Genomic DNA, 20,670 nt, shown 5'->3' with positions numbered 1-20,670 from the left:
TCGTCATGCGATGATTTGTAGATACTTTATTTTTTACCACGATATTTTCAACGACGATGTTTTTAAACTGCGAAGTTTTTGAACCGCTTTAATTTCGACGACGATGTTTTGTACCACGATGTTTTAGAACTGCGATGTTTTCTCTTTGCGATGTTTTCTCCCACGATGTTTTGTAGCACGACGTTTTCGCCTTGCGTTGTTTTCTCCGCGACGTTTTCGTCTGCGATGTTTTTGCCGCGATGTTTTCGGCTGTAACCTATAGACAGAGATTTAGTTTATTTAGTATTGAAAATGTATCTGAAAGATATGCCTATGTACTTAGCCACATGTCATCAGCCAAAAATCATGTAAAATCCTGAGGATTTTACATGTTTCGTTTACAAATAAGAAGATATTTTTACAAATCTACAAGGACCACAACAACAAGCTAGGAGGACCAGAACAGAAAGCACTTATGGTCCGCGAACTAAAGTTTCAGAAACGCTTCTCTGATAGGTGTGTGAGTGTATTGTAGAGAAATTAAGTATTTTTCGGAAGCCGGAGAGATGAAAAATAGCAAACGCCTTCGCCGGGAATCGAACCACTGACCTCTGGAATACCGGCTCAGCATGTAGAACCACAACACCACGAAGACATGCTAGAAAAGCGGGAGAATAACCTTATAATATATATATTGTACAAAAACGGCACACCTAATTTTTGGTCAAAGCGAAAGGCCTTTACATCCAAGTTTATAGTAATCATACCTATAATTTTAAAATTAAATTTAAATAAATAAAGAAATTACAGCTATTTTACTGCAATTACTAAATTTTTGCAGCTCATTCTTGCATGTAGTAATGGCTAAACAGCTATTTTGAAATAGCAATAACATACACAATTTTTTATACTATTTATTTCTGTATTTTTAAAAAACTAAGGTTATGTAAACAGAGAAATAAATGATTAAACGTTGCATGAAAAATATTTCGCACAGGCAGAAAAAACGGATATTAATATTTTTAATAAAGCTTTTTTTTTTCCCCTGTGCGAAATATTTTTATGAAATGTTTAATGATTTATTTTACTGTTTACACAAACTTAGTTCTTTTTTTTCTTTCTTCTTCAATTGGAAAATAATTGTACAATATTATTATCATTATTATTATTAGTCCAAACAGTCCGCGAACTAAAGTTTCAGAAACGCTAATAGTCCAAAGGGGCTTTATTAGTCCAAAGGGACTTTGTCCCTGGAGGACTATTGTTTTCGTTTTGCGATTTTGCGTTGAATCACTATAAATGTCCGTTTCACATTTCAAACAGTTGCCACCAAACGTTAAGAGTCCTGCATTATAATTGAAGAAATTAAATAATGAAAAATCTGCATAAATGTATATATATTTCTCGCATTGTGATAAATCAACGGTAGATAGAGCCATCAAATTTTGAATGACGTAATCTTACTGCGAATATGGGCATGTGGAAGTCCAAATTTGAAATTTGGAATATGTTTTATTCTAGATTTCATATTTTCTTAAACTTCAGCGAATTTTTGAGTAACAAACTCAACGATTTGAAATCGAGCAATGGCAACATTCTACGGTGGAGGGGAAAAAAACGTTTTTATCTCCAGAGCGCGGAATTGTGTATCGGAAATTCTAAAGATAGGCTCATTTTAAAATTATTTTGGGACATTGCTATTGAACTGAAATGTATGGTTTAAGTGCGAAGAACATGATATTTAATAAATAAAGGTAACACACAAAACGTTAAAAAAACGCCCCTTTGGACGTAATTTAAAATCTGAAACCTTTCAGATTTTTTTTTTTTTTTTTTTTTTTCCCCTTCTTCTTCTTCCTCTGAAGGACTATTGTTTTCGTTTTGCAATTTTGCGTTGGTTCACTATAAATGTCGTTTCACTTTTCAAACTGTTTCCGAAAAAAAAAACTGTTTCCGAAAACTGTTTCCGTTTTTGTTGTTGTTTTCAAAACAATTCCCTTCAGCAATCCTGCATTACATTTCAAAAATTTAAGTAATGAAAAACTGCATAAATGTATGTGTATTTTTCGCATTGTGATAAAACAACGGTACATAGAGTTATCGAATTTCGAATGACACAACCCTACTGCGAACAACGGCATGTGGAAGCCCAAATTTGAAATTTGGAATTTATTTTATTATCGATTTCATATTTTGTAAAACTTGAACGAATTTTTTATTAACAAACTCAACGATTTCAAAGCGAGCAATGACAACGTTCTACAGAAAAAGCATTTTTATTTCCAGCGCGCGAGACTCTGTATTGGAAATTCTTAAGGATGTGCTGAATTTAAAACTATTTTGCGATATTGCTCTTGAACTGAATTTTATGGTTTAATGCAAAGAACTTGATATTTAATAAATAAAGGTAACAGACGAAATGTTAAGAAAACGCCCCTTTGGACTAATTTAAAATCTGAAACCTTTCAGATTATTATTATTATTATTATTATTATTATTAGTGGCATTACATTACATGCTGCAAGATTTAGTTCAAAGGACATACTCTGATTGACACGTAATTCTTTCGTTCAGCAGCTGGTAACAGATATTGATGTTTTGCTTCCCCTTTGGTGCGCTGAAATGTTCTTTTCGAAAACATGGTACATTCTGATGATAAACAAGAATGTTCTTGCTCCATTTCATTAAAAAAAAAAATGAGATGAATGAAATGTCATTTCAATCGTGAGATAACAACTGGTTACGTTTTTTTCCAGTGTTACAAAAATTCTGTTGTTTCGTCTAAGCTCATAACTTTAAAAGAAGTAATTCCCGAAAGATGGCTCAACTTCTATTAGGAATATTGTTGGTTCTGCTAACTGCTGGTAACGGAAAAGTAACTGAAGCTCCAATAACAGGTAATACAATTTTTTTTCTTTTGAGCACAAACGTGCAATTAAATATTTAAATTTAACAATTATTGCTTACAGTCCGATACGGATTAATTATTCTTTATTTTATGAGAGCTTTCAAATGTATACGAAACCTAATTCTATACTTTGGTTTGTTGATCTTATTTTAAAAAGCCAAATGCTTACAAAAATAACATGTAAGAATATCAAGAAAATCAGGGTGATTTAGATCTAATATTGAATTTGTAGGTGATTAAAACATAATTTCATTTGATTTTTAAAATTTAATCTGATATTTTCCCCCCTCATGAATTCATCTTTTCATGAACATGTAGTTTAATTGAAGCTTTTTTTTTTTTTTTTTTCCCTTTTAGCTTTTCCCATTTTTGGTAAATTTTATTGCATTTCGCAAGAACATATTATTCTCTAGTTTCCAACAAACAAATTTCAGTTGATTGCTTGTAACATTAGTTGTTAAATCAATCTGTGATGCCTTTTGAAATGTAATAAAATATTTTATTGTTATTTTTTAAATACGGGAAAAGGGAAAAATTACGACAAGACGTTATTCAGCTGGGTATGTCTGCGTGTTTCGATTAATTAAATTTTCAACAGTTTTCGACCTATCCGAGTCAATTTTGTTTTTTGAAATTTCGTAATTTTTTTAAGATTCTGTTTAGTTCTTTTTAATGCTGATACTAATTTTTATGATTTTCGCCACAATCTTGTGTAATGAACAAGCAAATCATTGCAAAATTTTAATCGGAGAGATTGGAAGAAATTCATTCGAATATAGCATTTTTGGAATTTTTTACTAAATTGATTACTAATTTAAATAACCAATTTAAATAAGTTAACCAATTTAAATAAAAACTTCCAAAGGAAAGTTTTAACGAAAGAATGCAGTCTTCGTCACTTAACGGATTTAAAAAGCTTTAAAGTGACGTTCTAAGGAATTATCATGTGAAGCAGATGAGCTGACATTTTGTGTTTTTTTGCCCTGAAAGTCCTAAAAGTCTCATTTAATTGATTAATAAATATCCCTGTTTTAAACTTTTGAAGAACTCAAGTAAAGTAAAAAACGCGAGTTCTCCCCCCCCCCCCCCGGATTTATGCTCTAGTATTGTTTTTATTGCATTTTAACGTTTTAATTTTTCTCACATGCCTTACATATATTTTGCATGGTGCTACTTTGGTAGACGGTTGCACGGATTTTTGGCGATTTACGTTGGCCGAATTGTTGGCGCAATTTTTACAAACATCAGCCATCTTGAAAAACGCTGTTTTTACGCATAGTAAAGTATTCGAAACTTAAAAAATAAATAAATAAATATCGTTAAAAGTAATGGATTAATTTTTTGTTGAAAATATCATTTTTTAAGATGGCAGGCAAGTGTAAATAAATACATTTACTATGAGTATAAAATACTAAAGTAAGGTTATTATTACTTTCATATAGCAAAGAAGAGAATAAAAACACCGCTATAAAAACATTGGGCCAACGTTTAATTAGATTAAAATATTACTGAAATTGAATATCGAATTAAAAACCATCATACCAACATTTAAAAGAATTAGAATATTATTAAATTCAAATACTTTAAAATACGTTATATAGAATATAATTAACATTAAAACATATGGACAATAATTATCTCAGCAATTTCTGAAAATAGTGTATTAATTTTTTTAACAAAAATTGAAGTATACAATTATAAAATAAAAGAAAAATATGTACTTACATTTTTTTGAGTGTTTAACCTGTTGTTTATTGATAAGTCCCACAATAAAAAATCAAAATCATAATTTAGATAACATCTTTGAAGACATCTTTGAAGGAATTCGAAAATATAAATTAAATTTTAAAACGGCGCGGAAATGCACAAATTGTCAGTAACCAATGAGGGAGCTGATTACAGCTCGTTAATGCACAAATATTCTATAACCAATCAGAGAGCTTATTACATCACGGCTAGAATTAAAATTATTTAAAAATTCATACATAATAAAATCATTTTTAAAAAAATGCAAAATTAAATTGTATTTTAATATTTAAGAGCCATAAATAATGTTTAAAACATTAGATTAAATTTATACATATTAAAACGAATTACTTTTAAAGTAAGGTGACGTCATTGATTACATCATCCACAACATAAAATTTCATAAAATATGATAAACAATAAAATTTTTATTTCAAATAAAAATGCAAAATTAAATTGATTTTTAATATTTAAAAGCCATAAATAATATTTTAAATACGGAATTTATGCACAATAAAACGCACTATTTTTTAAATAAAATGACAACAAAGTATCGGTTACCATAAATAACTTATCCAGCAATGGGTTTACCATAAGTTGTATTACTCGCCAAAGAAAAATCGCCAAAAAATCGCCAAAATCCGTGCAACCGTCTACCAAAGTAGCACCTTTTGCATTTTCATCATATAATCATAAATAATCGTAAAGAATCAATTCGAATTATGAAGCGTGTAAATGCTTCTCACCCAAAATTGTAAAATGCTAAAAGGATTACTCCAGACGAAAAATTTTATTAAGCATATCCCGTGGTTATAAAGTTGCCCCACGATTGATTACCTCAAAAGTAAGAAGCTGACCTTCAAAATATACATAAAAAGATTTAACATTTTGTCTGAATGTGCGGCAAATATTAAGTTTACACGTTTCAGTTTAAATTACAGGAAAATGCCCGTTATTCGCAGTTTGATAATCAAGCTAAGTATTGCGGAATTTTGGTACTTAGGTATTAACGCCACCGCAGCAGAAATTGCGCTGATGCGCCAATAAAGAGAGAGCAATCCTGTTCTTCGCACGCAGTTATATTTTGGATTTTTTTTTTTTTTCCCCCTTGTTGTTTGCAAAACCATTTTTGACTCCATTTTTCAGTGCTACGAAAATCCGTCTTTGGGGTTTGCCAAACACAGAAAAAGATTCAAAGGTAATACTTTGGTAGGCGGTTGCACTGAATTTTGGCGATTTACGTTGGCGCTGTTTTTACAATCGTCAGCCATCTTTAAAAAAAAAAAAAAAAACTGTTTTTACGTATTTTACGCATAGTAAAGTATTCGAAACTTTAAAAAAATTAATATCGTTAAAAGTAATGGATTAATTTATTGTTGTTTTTTAAGATGGCAGGTAAATGTAAATAAATACATTTACTGTGAGTATAAAATACTAAAGTAAGGTAATTATTATTTTCATATAGCAGAGAAATAGAATGAAAACACCGCTATAAAAACATTGCGACAAAGTTTAATTGGATTAAAATATTACTTAAATTGAATATCAAATTAAAAACATCATATCAACTTTTAAAAGATTACTTAAATTGAATACCTCATTAAAAACATCATACCGACATAAAAGAATTAAAATATTACTGGATTTCAAATCCTTTAAAATAAGTTTTATAAGATATAATTACTTAACGTCATCTTCTTTTATATAAAATAAGTTTTATAGGATATAATTATATAACATCATCTTCTTTTATATATTTAAGCGGCTAAAGTGTGTGTCGCCGATAGTTTATTGTTGCCACTCGGAAAAATGAAGGCAGAAATTAACGTTTCCGCAGTTTTTAATTAATATCTCGGCCGATTAACGTTGTACGAAGATGAGAATGATATCGATAGATTTGAAGAATTTTTTGGAATCCGAGGATATCCATCTCGAATTTCAACTCGGCGCCATTCCGTAGATATTCGAGAAAAAGGAATTTTGCACGTAGCCAAATTCGTCTAATAGGGAATACCCAAGAAAGAACGTGGAAAATGTAGGGAAAACGTACGGGGAAAATAGTTTTTAATTAATATCCCGGCTAATTAAAGTCCCAAGAAGACGCGAATGGTCAAAATGGCGTGCCACGGACTTGCGGAATCCAACGGTGTGCTTCGCTAAGGCCGGGAGCCAGCCGTTTCGGAGGAGATGATGTTATTTCACTCCATACATATATGCGGCTTAAGTGTCTGTTTGTCGTCGATAGTTTATTGGTAGCTTGCGTAACTGTACTATCCAATGGGATGAAATTGCCACGGCACAGGGTTGCTGTTTCAATTGAGACGTAGACAATTTCCTGTAAAACTTGCCTTTGCTAGGTAAGTGTCAGGGCCAAATGCTTAAGCGTGTTGGCCTTTTTTTACCTGAGCCTGCATTTGGACACGGTCAATTTTATGTTGCCTGTTCAAGAGTTCGTGAACGAACGGACGTAAAATTTAAAAATATTGATGGTCCTCTGCAAGGCGAGCTTAAAAAGGATGGAAAGACCTGCACAACAAATTTTGTGTACAAAGAGATCTTTGACATGTGAATTAACGTTTTATTATTTAAATAACATTTTTTTATTGAGCTAGCAGTGACTCTTAAGAAATGTACAGCCAGTGGTTTCCTTCATTGCACTCTACTTTAAGCAATTAAGCAAGTAGAAGGGGGAAACCCCGTGGGGCAGTAAACAAAGGGGCGTCTTCGCCGTCTGCCCTGGGTAATTCAGTTTAGCAGACATCTTTGCAAAAATAATTTTAATTACAATTTATAATATCTAGAACAACGGTCATTTCGTATGACCGCCAGGCTTTCTAGTTTTATATATATAAGCGGCTTAAGTGTTTGTCGCCGATAGTTTATTGCTGCTACTCGGAAAAATGAGGGCGGAAATCAACGTTTCCGCAGTTTTAATTATTATCTTGGCCAATTAAGTTGTACGAAGATGAGAACAGTATCGATGGATTCGGTGAATTTTTTGGAATCCGAGGATACGCGACTCGAATTTCAACTCGGAGCCGTTCCGTAGATATTCGAGAAAAAAGAATTTGGCACATAGCCAAATCCCTCTAATAAGGAAAACCCAAGAAAGAAAGTGGAAAATGTAGTTTTTAATTAATATGTCGGCTAAATAAAGTCCCACGAGGACGCGAACGGTCCAAATGGCGTGCCACGGAACTGCGGAATCCAACGGTGTGCTTCGCTAAGTCCAGGAGCCAGCCGTTTCGGAGGAGATGATGTTAATTCACCCCATATATATATGCGGCTTAAGTGCCTGTTTATCACCGATAGTTTATTGGTTGCTTGCGTACTAGCCAATGGGGTGAAGTTGCCACGGCACAGGGTTGCCGTTTCAATTGAGACGTAGACAATTTCCTGTGAAATTTGCCTTTGCTATGAATAATCCATCAATAAGTCTCAAGGGCAAACGCTTAAGCGTGTTGGCATTTTTTTTACCTGAGCCTGCATTTGGACACGATCAACTTTATGTTCAAGAATTCGTGAAAGAACGGACGTAAAATAAAAAATAATTGATGGTCCTCTGCAAGGCGAGCTTGAAGTGATGGAAAGATCTACACAAGAAATGCTGTATACAAAGAGATCTTTGACATGTGAATTAACAGTTTATTACACTGCTCAAAAAAATTGCTCAAAGGATATTGCGGTTTTAGGTGGATCTTGTGGCTGGGAAACCTTTTAGCTGATTGATACATGGTCGACAGACGTAGTAGGTTATATGAGAATAAATTACACATGTTTGCCAGAAAAAAATGCATTTTATTGCGCATTTGTGTACAAAAAGAAAAAAACACAATTTGTGCATATGAGAAAAAAAGAATAAGAAAAGGTGTTTTCTTCAAAGGAAATCATTTTCAGTAGGGGGTATGGTTTCCACGGACGGCCAGCAACGTTGAACACCTTTGAGGCATGGAGTCAATGAGGCTATTAATCGCAAGTTGGTGTATTCTGTCCCACACTTCCAGAAGAGCTCTTTCCAGTTCTTGGAGAGTTTGTGGGGGTGGTTGGCGGCCAGCAACTCGTCTTCCTAGAGCGTCCCAAACGTGCTCTATTGGATTCATGTTTGGAGAACACGCTGGCCATTCCATTCGTACGATTCCTTCCTCGAAAAGGAAATCCTCCACCAGGTTATGTGTGATGTGGCCTGCAGTTATCGTCCATTAAAGTGAAGTCATCTCCGATTGCTGCAGCGTAAGGGACTACAATAGGTCTAAGGATCTCATCCCCATATCGGCGACCAGTCAGAGGTCCATCTCAAATGATGTAGAGGTCTGTACGCCCATCAATGGAGATGCCACCATACACCAACACTCCCCCACCACCAAATCTGACACTTTCGTGCCTGAACGCAGGATTATTCCTACTGCCACGGTCCCTCCAGATGAAAATACGCCTTTTATCAGGATGAACAGAAAAACGGGACTCGTCAGAAAATAGAACATTGCTCCATTCATTTCTCCTCCAGTTCACATGCTCTTTGCCCACTCCATGCGGTCGCGACGATGCCTTGATGTTAGTCTAACACATACCATCGGTCGGCGAGCATACAGACCTACACCATGGAGCCGGTTTCGGACAGTCTGAGTTGAAACCGTGGTGCCAGTAGCCGAGCGAAGGTGCTGTTGGACAAGAGTAGCATTCATATTTCGGTGTCTCCAAGCCGTTAACACTAAATAACGATCTTCATTGGCCGTTGTTGCCCGTCTACGACCTTGCCCTGGTCTTCGGCCTGCAATTCCAGTTTCCAAAAAACAGTTCCAGATCCTGGAAATCACACTTTGTGACACTCCAAAGGCTTGCGTTACTACGGCTTGAGTTTGGCCCCCTTCTAACCTACCAACAACTCTCCAAGCTTCTGAATCGGTTAAATGATTTCGCTGAGACATCGTACTCATCGAAACAAAGCAGTCACTGAATCCGATCATCCTTGTCTTCATTGTCCTTTATTCAGTTGAAAGTCAAATTTCATTCGCTGCCGCTGAAGCGACGTTTTTGACCTCGAACTCAAAATTAACATACTCCACAGTTTGAAAATCAGAAAAATTTGCATTTGTGATTCTCTTCTCCATTTTCGGCAAAAAAAAAATATCGCTTATATCTTTATTTTATATAAAACTTACAATATCCTTTAACTGTTTTGAGCAGTTTATTTAAATCACCTTTTTTGTTGAGCTAGCTGTGGCTCTTAATAAATGTACCGCAGTGGTTCGCTTCATTGCACTCTAAGCAATTAAGCAAGTAGAAAGGTGAAACTCCGTGGGGCAGTAAGCAAAGGGGCGTCCTCGCCGCCTGCCCTGGGTAATTCAGTTTGAATTAGCAGACACCTTCGCACAAATAATTTTAATTACAATTTATAATATCTGGAACAGCGGTCATTTCGTAGGACCTCCGGGCTTTCTATAGTTAAAACATATGTAGCAATAAATATCTCGGCAATTTTTGAAAATAGTGTATTAATTTTTTTTACTAAAAATTGAAGTATAACAATTATAAAGTAAAAGGAAAATATGTGCTTACATTTTTTTTTTTGAGTATTTAATCTGTCGTATATATAAGTACCACAAAATAAATCGGAATCATAATTTAGATATCAATGAAAAAATTTGAAAAATGTAATCTAAGGAATTCGAAAAGATGAATAATAAAATTTTAAAATGGCGTGATAATCCACAAATATTCAGTAACCAATCAGGGAGCTGATTACAGCTCGTTAATGCATACATATTTTGTAACTAATCAGGGAGCTGATTTATCACGAATAGAATTAAAATTATTTAAATAATCATACATAATAAAATCATTTTAAAAAAATGGAAAATTAAATTGTATTTTAATATTTAACAGCCATAAATAATGTTTAAAGCATTAGATTAAATTTATAGATATTAAAACCAATTACTTTTAAAGTAATGTGGCGTCATTCATTACATCATCCACAACATAAAATTCCATAAAATATCATAAACAATAACATTTTTATTTTAAACAAAAATGCAAAATTAAATTGATTTTTAATATTTAGAAGCCATAAATAACATTTAAAACACAGAATTTATGCATAATAAAACGTATTATTTTTTAAATAAAATGATTACAAAGTATCGGTTACCATAAATAACTTGTCTACCAATGGGTTTACCATAAGTCGTATCGCTCGCCAAGAAAAAATCGCCAAAATCCCGTGCAACCGTCTACCAAAGTAGCACCGATGCAAATTAATTTTTTTCAGGAGCAATATATTTTCCAAAAAAACGTAAATGTATCAATTAGCATGATATGAAACTCTATTTTGGTAAACGTACGTTTTGGAAATGTAATTTAAGACAGTGTGATCAGCAACTGGGACTTAGAAAAGACAACTGGTTTGAAGGAGGCAGAATTCCATTTTGTTCAGCTTTGAGATTCATATACTGCTGAAGCGAGGAGTAGACGTCGGTTAAATTTTGTGAATAGCTACTTGATTTATCGGATAAAACTGCTATAGATTGGAACAATTACACGCGTGAATTATGTGTCTTGGATACGGAGAATAAACCAAACAAGAAGGTAGGTAGACCAAATTGCATTGTGGAAATTGATGAAAGTTTGCTTACTAAGCGTAAGAATAATTGTGGTCGAGTATTACCCGACCAGTGTTTGTTTGGTGGTATATGTAGAGAAACAAAAGATTCGTTTGTTGTCACTGTTTCTAATAAAACTGGGTCTACCCCTCTTAATAAAATTATTGAAAACATTGCAGATGGTAGCACAAATTTATTCTGACAGTTGGAAAGGTCACCAAACAAACAGAATAGAAAAAGAAGGATTCCTACATGCTAAAGTTAATCAGAAATACAATTTTATTGATCCTGATACAGGAGTTCATACACAAACAGTTGAGAGAATGTGGGGCAGTGCTAAATGGAGGAACAAGAGACATAGGAGGAACAGCCAGACATCATTTAGAATCTTATTTAGCAGAGTTCGTATGGCGACAGCCATACACTAATAAAATAACTAAATAGCACTCTATTTAAATGCAAAAACATTTCTTTTTCTTACAAGAGAACAAACATCAAATACATTTAATACATCAAAGAAGAATGTATGAAAAATATCACGCCTTGGCAAAGATTTTACAATGAATTACTTTTGTGTAGAAAAAGTACTAAGTCATTCGTATCCATTAAATAGTATGTATTTGCCTTTAAAGTATTAGAGGTTGAGAAACGTTGATTTAAAATTTTTAAATTGATTGATTTAATTATTCGATATACAACTTAAGTTAAGGAACACGTGTTAAGTGGGAACGGGTGTAACGCTATAAAATACAGTAACTACAATCCAACTTCAATCACAAGCATTTGGGCACGCCATGTATGAAATTTCAAATCCGATCGGTTAGAAAGCTGATTGTCGTTTTGTTCAACAATTTTATTAACAAGAAAAATCAGCTGTGAAGTTAAGCTGCAAAAATGTTTAATTAAGCTCCGAGGATCTGGAGTGATCAACAGTTGCACCAACAAGAAGGTGTTTTCAGAGGACCTGATGTTTTCTTAATGGCGTACGCAGTACTAGATGGCTACAAGCTCTTATACCAAGGGTCATGTATGCGAAAGTAGGTGGCTTGACCATCCCGCTTCACGTTGAATGCATTTCGCATACAACATTTATATAATAAATCGCAAATGTAAATTGAACAAATTACGTATACAGCAGGATTCGATACGTGTAAAATGCATATAAAAATTCCAAAATTTATAAATTTCAGTAGATACCCTAATATTTTATAAGCATCACAACTGTAAAAGGAAATAAAAGTGCAAAATAAAGTGCGTTTTCTAAATAAATAATATCATATGCACCAAATTACAACACTAGTTACATTAGTAATACATTTTTGCTGATCCATAAGGGGGAGTAATTAAGTTGTTTTTAACTACATAAATATGAAATTACAACAATTTGTTCTACAAAATCAAATACTACTAAGATGCAGGTTTTAGAGATTGGTCTTCTAAATGCAACTGTCGACGTTTCCACACACAATTCTTATTTTGCCATTGCTATAATGTATAATTGATTCATTCCGTCTCAGAAGCCATTTAAACCACCTTAGAGATTTCTGCCTTATCTTTAGAAAATACTCTTTGTATTTCTGATTAAATAGTTTAAATATAATGATGAAATCCTAAATATTTTGCATTATCTTTGTTATTCTTTACCACCTAGAAAGGATATACTTTCTCATATAAATCTGTCTCTACTAACGCTGTTATTGGCCTACCGAATAAAAAATAGTCTGCTACAAGTTCTAATGGCAAGGGTCATTGATATCGGATGACAGTGGTAAAATCGGTCGTTCTCAGTCATTGATATTAGATGACAGTGGTACAATCGGTCGAGAATTTAAGATTCCCTCAGTTTGAGTGAATATGATAAAGAATTCTTAGCATGGAACTTTGGTGTCTTCAATATCCCTTTTCAAATATTTAAAAGATTTCATTTCAGCGTACCAAAGGCCTCTCCTAGGAATGGGCTTTAATGAAATTATTTGCATAGTCAGAGAGAATAATTATGCACTCTTACCACGTCTGACAAAGAGTCCTTTAAGTATAGCCATAAATTTGGGGGTTAAGTCCGATATTAATTCAAGAACTATAGCTTTAAGAGTATAGCAAAGAAGATGGAATCATGCAATTTCTCTTGTTTTAACATGAAAAGGAACACAAAAGTCGATATTCGTACGATTAAAATGAAAAGTTGGGAACGACTCGTTCCAAATGTAAGTCACCATAATCTCTGTTCCACAATTGCAGAACTCTGGCTACTACACGTCATGCATTCGTGTAAAACCTTTCTAACCAAATTCCTATTTAGCGTAGATGTATTGAATGCAAAAATGACTGAACACTTATGTGTACGAACTTCTTACGAAAATGTATCATAATGATTTAAGTCAAGGTTACTTGGTAAAACTGCAGGATATTTCTGGCAGAAATTCATGTTAGAATTAGCCAATCTTCCACTTCTCTTATTACTCTCTTATTACTTAAAAATGAGTTTAACGTCGTCAATTTATTTTTACTTGATATCGGTTCGCCCTTTATGAGATTATGTATTTTTTTTAATTCTTTTTTTTTTTTTTTTTTTTTTTTTCGCAACACACTACACACTAATGCCTAACACAATTTTCTTCGATGTGAATGGGCCCATAATCTTTGAACTGTACTCAGGAGCTGGTTGACTTTGTATTTAATAACAAAGATTATCATCACAAAGATATTTACTTTATTATGTATTTATTAATCATTTTGTTGCTGTAGAGGAGCGATCTGGCTCCAAAACATTTTAAATTCTCAATCACAAAGCTGTAAGATCTGTTACAGCAAGTACACAAAAGAAAAAAAATGATCAATTCAAATTACGTAGGTCGAGAGTATAACGTGCTAGCAGCGCCTCCTGTCGGCAACTCTTAATCACTACTGAACATACTCCCGACCTTGAAACCTTACGGGTTTCAAAATATTACAATTAGCATACACTGTTTTAAAGCACAATATAATAACAAACAATTGTAAGCAATAGCAATACAATGGTTAAATTTTAAAAGACACATTAAATCATAGATGCAATATAAACACTGGAAAGAAACACATTACAATATACAATACATAAATCTAATTGCAATTCACAGGAAGAACACAAACGTCTCTCACATTTCTTTTTAACATTTTACCATCTAGTAATACTATGTTAATCACTCGAACTTTTTTATCTTTTCCAAAAATTATTTCTGCAGTTCTATCTGTTAACCATTTTGTACTGGGCATATGCTCATCCTTGACTAACACAAGTGAACCCACCTTAACATTATCTTTAGCAAACATCCATTTAATACGTTGTTGAAGGTTATTTAAATAGTCTCTCCTCCATAACTTCCAAATTTGTTGACTATATTTCGTTATTTTTTGCCATTTTGAGAGCCTATTTTCTGGTATCTCAATAAGTTGGGGTTCAGCTATTGAAGTTAAAGGCCTCCCTAGGAGAAAATGTCCGGGGGACAAGGTTTCAAAATTATCAAACTCGGATGATAAGGGAGTAAGTGGTCTACAATTTAATACGCTTTCAATCTCTAGAATCACAGTGAGAAATTCTTCAAGAAACAGATGAGCATTACCAATAATTCGTTTCAAGTGAAACTTAAAAGATTTCACCCCGGCTTCCCAAAGGCCGCCGAAGTTTGGTGATTTAGGAGGGATAAACCTCCACTCAATGTTTTCACTTAGCAGGTATTTAGTCAGTGTTTCATCTGGGTGTTTAACCAATTTATGCAATTTTCTGAGCTCAATGCTTGCACCCACATAATTCTTTTCATTGTCACTGAATAATTTTGCACATTTACCCCTGTGATTAAAAAATCGTTTCAAACAAGCTATAAAGGCATCTGAAGTAAGATCAGAGACAAAATCTAAATGGATGGCTTTGGTGCTTAAGCATACAAATATGCACACATAAACTTTGTTTAGTTTACCCTTACGCTGATTTTTAAATTTAATGTGGAATGGTCCACAAAAATCAGTTCCAACATTACTAAATGGGTAAGAAGGTGTTACTCGTTCTTTGGGCAGATCACCCATTATCTGACTATCTGATAACTTTTGATTGAAGTGTTATAATTAAATAATTTACAAAATCTGCTAGTTTTGGATACATCTGCTAGTTTATATCTGCTAGTTTAACTTGTTTCAAAAACAGGTTTGATTTTAAAACAAGTTATACATTGAAAAACAACTTTACGACAAACATTTCTGCCATTTAAGACCCAAAATTTACGTCGAACATGATACAATAATGCATTTGAACCAACATGCAAATATTTTAAATGATAATATCTCACAATTATTAAAGTTAATGGATGCTTATCTGGCAGAACAATTGGATTTTTCTCATATGTACTGAGGTCAGAATGTTTCAGTCTGCCTCCAACCCTTAGAACATTGTCTTTATCTAAAAAACAGTTTAAAGATTTTACCTTGCTGTTGCTGGGCACTGATGCACCTCTCTCAAGATGTTTTTATTTCATCTACAAACTCACCTTGTTGGATTGACCTAAATAAATAGATTTCCGCTCTTCTCAACTCGCTAAATGTAACGTGACCTGTAAGCTTTTCATTTCTAACATTATTGATAAATCTAAATACATAGCACATAACATGAACAATAGTTAAATAATTATTACTCAAGGAAAGAATATCATCAACTATAGAACTATGATTTAAAACAGTAAAGGCAATAGGAGAATGATCATTAGAGTCATCAGTTTTCTTTAGTTCATTAGAAAAGTCATCTAATGAAATTAGAATGTCATTATTGTCTACCGGAACATCAGTCTTTTCTCTCAAAAATTGGGGTCCATGCCACCAAATGTCACTGTTCAATAAAATGTCAGCACTGACTCCCCTGCTGAGGAGATCAGCTGGATTTTGCTTCCCAGGGCAGTGTGCCCAGGCACTGGTGTCACTTAAACTCTGTATTTCGTTAACTCTATTGGCAACAAATGATTTCCATCGTTTCGTAGATCCTTTAATCCAATAGAGAGTTATTTTTGAATCCGTCCAAAAGAACACTAAGGAGGTCTTTTTCAAATCCACTGTTTTCTTGACTTTACTCGCTAGTCGGGCGGCAAGCAAAGCACCGAGTAATTCTAGTCTCGGAAGAGTGATTTTCCTTAGTGGCGTCACTCGACTCTTGCTAACCAATAAATTCACTTCGATGTTATTATCCTTCACAATTCATGCATAAATAGCAGCACCATAAGCCTTTTGGCTAGCGTCGCAGAAGCAGTGTAGTTCTAAGATATCGGTTGACTCTTGTAAATTGAGCACATTTCTAGGAACTCGTAACTCTGAAAGATCAGGAACTTCGGAGCACCACTGAAGCCATATTTTTTGTAGATCTACAGGTATTGCTTCATCCCAAGAAATTTTCTTCATCCATAAGACTTGTAGAATGAACTTTGCACGAATAGTAAACGGCGAAAGCAACCCAAGCGGATCAAAAATCCTTCCAATTGTACGTAGTAGGAATCGTTTGGTACTTTCGTTTTTAGACAGACTGTTCACTAGGCTCTGCTTTCCCAATATTAGACAATCTTCAGTAGGATTCCATGACAGTCCCAAAACTTTAATAGTGTTGACTTGCGGCTGTGTATCGAAACCTTCACGTGTCCAAAACTGCATCAATGTATTGTCATTCGTAGTCCATTTTCGTAGCACCATGCTAGCTTGGCTCATAATTGATGTAGCTTGAGTATAGATCTCAAAAGCATCCGACACATTATCAGCTCCAAAAATAAAATCATCCACATACAAACAGCGGTCTAAGCATTCTGTTGCAGTCGGGTATTCTTCTGAGTGTTTTCTTAGGTGAGTTTTCAAAGTAGCAGTCAAAAGGAATGGACTGCTCGTAACACCAAAAAGAATACGATTAAATCTGTAAACTTGAATTTTACCATTTTCTTCCCACAGAAAACGAACTGCATCTCTGTCCTTTCCGGCTAATAAAATTTGTAGGAAAGCTTTCTCTATGTCTGAAGTAAAGGCGACTTTGTTTAATCTGAAATTAACAAGAATGTCGAATATGTTCGAATTCAGGTTTGGCCCTGACCACAGGCAATCATTTAGACTTAAATGCTTAAAGTTATGACTAGAACTTGCATCAAATACTATTCTCATTTTTGTAGTTGCACTTTCCTCTCTAAAAACTGGTTGATGTGGCAAATAGAACACAGGTTTATCAACAGGTTCCTTAGGACATCTAATTTTCTCTATAATATTCTTATTTTCATAGTCTTTTAAAGTTTCAATATACTGCAAATGAAGATTTGGATCTTTTCGAAGTCTACGCATAAGTAAATTAAGTCTGTTTTTAGCAACCATGAAGTTATTATTGAGCGCTCCCCAATCTCTTTTCCATGGTAACTGAACCTCATACCGGTTACCTTTAAAACGAACAGTTTTTTCAAATGTTTCTAAAGATTGCGATCTATCTCATTTTCACAGGGATCATCTTTAATTCCTATAGACTCAAGTTGCCAAAATTTTTTAATTTCATTTTCTATATCACTATAATTATTAATTAATTCACAGTGAACCATTCGCGTATTTTTAATGTCTGAACTTAAAATATTACCAGTGGCTATAAAGCCAAAAACAGAATTTTGAAATCTTAGCTCTGAACTGGGTACTTCAACTTGACCGAATTTTAAGATCTGATAAAACACCTCTGCGCCTAATAATGCATCAATTTTTCCTCTTTTATAAAAGTTTGGATCAGCAAACTTAATGTTTTGAGGAAAATGTTCAGTCGGAACTTCTATATTATTGATTGGTATGGAGTCCGAGATTTTAGGCAGGCACAAAAATTCTAAAGTCATTTCAAAGTCAATACCATTTGAAATAGAAGCACATACTTTAGAATTAATACTTATTCTCGTGTTATTTAACCCAGAAACCGCAACAGATATTTTTCTCTTTTAATGCCTAACGAATTAGCACATTCAATCGTTAAGAATGACGTCATCGAACCTACATCACACAAAGCGCGAACTGATTTTAATTCACCGTAGCAAAATTATTATTAATAAATTTAATTATTAAAATATTCGCAGTAGAAAGTAAAACATTTTTGGTCTGACGCATTCCGTTTACAGCTGTGCCGGCGAAAATACTTTCTTTATTGGTAGAAGAAGAGTCATGAACAAATTTTTCAGCATTCGGATTGAGACTGACTGTCGTCTTCTCCCCCCCTACTTTCGGCTTTGAAATATGAGCACTTTCAGATTTATTTTGTTTTTCATTTTCGAAATGTAACAGCGTTGAATGCTTTCGTGAGCATTTTTGACATCGATAATTAGACGAACACGTTCGAACGGAATGGTTTTTCAAACAATTAAAACAAAGCTTATTTCTTTTCACGAATTCGCACCTGTCATTGACAGAAAGATGTATAAATTCCGGACACTTATATAATGAATGGAATTCTTCACCACGGCACTTTATGCATTTCAAATTTATGTTTTTTGTATTAGAAGTGGATATCATACTCGTAAGTTTATGTGGAGAATTATTAATCTTTTTTAGCTTACTGTATTGAAGCGTTCTCGCTTGGCTTTGTAAAAACGAAAGTAATTTTTCAATCGTACCGAATTCTTCCGAGTTTTTTAATTCCTTTTCCCACCAGTATCGATTTGGTTTATCAAACTTATCCACTATTAAATATACTATCATTATTTCCGATAAGTTTTCTACTTTGTAGTTTAAAATATTTAAAGTTCGAATACATTCGTTCGTTACATCAATTAAACTTAGAATAGAACTAGATGTCTCGCTAATACTCGGCTGATTCAAAAGCTTTTTTATTATAGCATTTAAAAGCTCACGTTTATTCGAATACCTATTTTCTCAAAGTTTCCAAGCTATATCGAAATTTGTATCCGAAATAGAAATAGACTGTATTACTCTCAGAGCTTCGTCCTTACAACTAGCTTTTAAATATTGCAATCTCATTGCATTACTAGAAATAGATTTATTTTCTATTACACTAGCTTTAAACATATCTTTAAACATTATCCAATTCTCTTTTTTACCATTGAATGTTGGTACCGATAGCGTCCGTAACTTAACATCCGAAAACACATTTGAATTATTATTACTCGGCACAGGAGAAACAGAATGTTCAGAATTCATCTTATTTTTTACAACTAATTTACGTTTAATCATCAATAGCAACTCATCAACAATATCATCTGTATCTTCTTTATCCTTAATAAAGTTATCCAATTCTTCGGGTTTACATGTTTCGAAAATTGAATAAAATACAGATTTAAGTTCGTTAGAAATTTCATTAGTTTTGGTTTCAAATAGCTGCAACGCAACTGAATCTGAAACATCTAATGACGAAACAACTTTATCTTTATGCCCCGTCAATGAACTTTTTAACACTCTTTTTCTAGTTTTTAGAGCTTCCATATTTATTACAGAATTTCAAATTTAATAGAGATTAAAATGGGAGAGCTCACATTCGATTCTCGACGGACCACTTGTACTGTACTCAGGAGCTGGTTGACTTTGTATTTAATAACAAAGATTATCATCACAAAGATATTTATTTTATTATGTATTTATTAATCATTTTGTTGCTGTAGAGGAGCGATCTGGCTCCAAAACATTTTAAATTCTCAATCACAAAGCTGTAAGATCTGTTACAGCAAGTACACAAAAGAAAACAAATGCTCAATTCAAATTACGTAGGTCGAGAGTATAACGCGCTAGCAGCGCCTCCTGTCGGCAACTCTTAATCACTACTGAACAATCTTAAATTTTGGATTTCAACAGTTATGGGTGAACCTCCAAATAAAACTCAAAATAGATATTTTAGTTTAGTATAGCCATTAGAGGCAGAAAATTTGATGAACAAAAATGAATGTCAAAGAGAAAAAATACAGAAAAGGTACATAATTAATTGCCATAGAATAATTCATGTTTGTAAATTCAGTATCCTGCGCTAATGTATTGCTCAGTGCTATTGAAGGAACATTTTGCACTTTTAACTACTGACGAAATGGCTTATCTTCTTTCAAAGCATACAGAGTTAGTATTATAGAAAATGATTATTCCCTTTGGAAAAAATGGACCATTCCACTAAAATTCAATATTTCGAATATTTGCAGAAATATACCTCGAGATATGAGATCTGCACAACTTATAAGATATTTTCTCGCCCCTTCCAGCATGCCTTCGTGGTAATGGTTAGCACACTCGGCGGGTATTCGAGAAGTCCAGGTTCGAGCCCTGGCGAGGGTAGTGCTCATTTTTCATGTCTCTCACTCCTCTTCTAATGTCTCTACAGATTGTTTTCCGAATTAATGTGGTTCCTGCCATAATAATAGGTCATTTCATCTTTTGTGATAACATGATTTGCAAGAAAGTCTTCAGCCAACGCGGCAAGGCTTTTAT

At 33.6% G+C, this 20,670-nt stretch overlaps 1 protein-coding gene across 1 annotated transcript in view; it reads left to right on the top strand.

Moving 5' to 3' along the window:
• Window positions 1-2,580: 2,580 nt before the first annotated feature.
• LOC118187921 (pancreatic triacylglycerol lipase-like) overlaps window positions 2,581-20,670 on the top strand; it is a 47,938-nt gene continuing 29,848 nt past the window's right edge. The window contains exon 1 of the mRNA XM_035358211.2: window positions 2,581-2,876. Coding sequence (XP_035214102.2) covers window positions 2,798-2,876 — 79 coding nt within the window. The 5' untranslated portion in view covers window positions 2,581-2,797. The remainder of the gene's footprint in view (window positions 2,877-20,670) is intronic.

Source organism: Stegodyphus dumicola, chromosome 2 (assembly GCF_044657685.1).
Source record: "Stegodyphus dumicola isolate Sdum_Otavi_A_Nest chromosome 2, ASM4465768v1".
Lineage (NCBI taxonomy): Eukaryota > Metazoa > Arthropoda > Arachnida > Araneae > Eresidae > Stegodyphus > Stegodyphus dumicola.
This window is presented reverse-complemented; position numbering and strand designations above follow the sequence as displayed.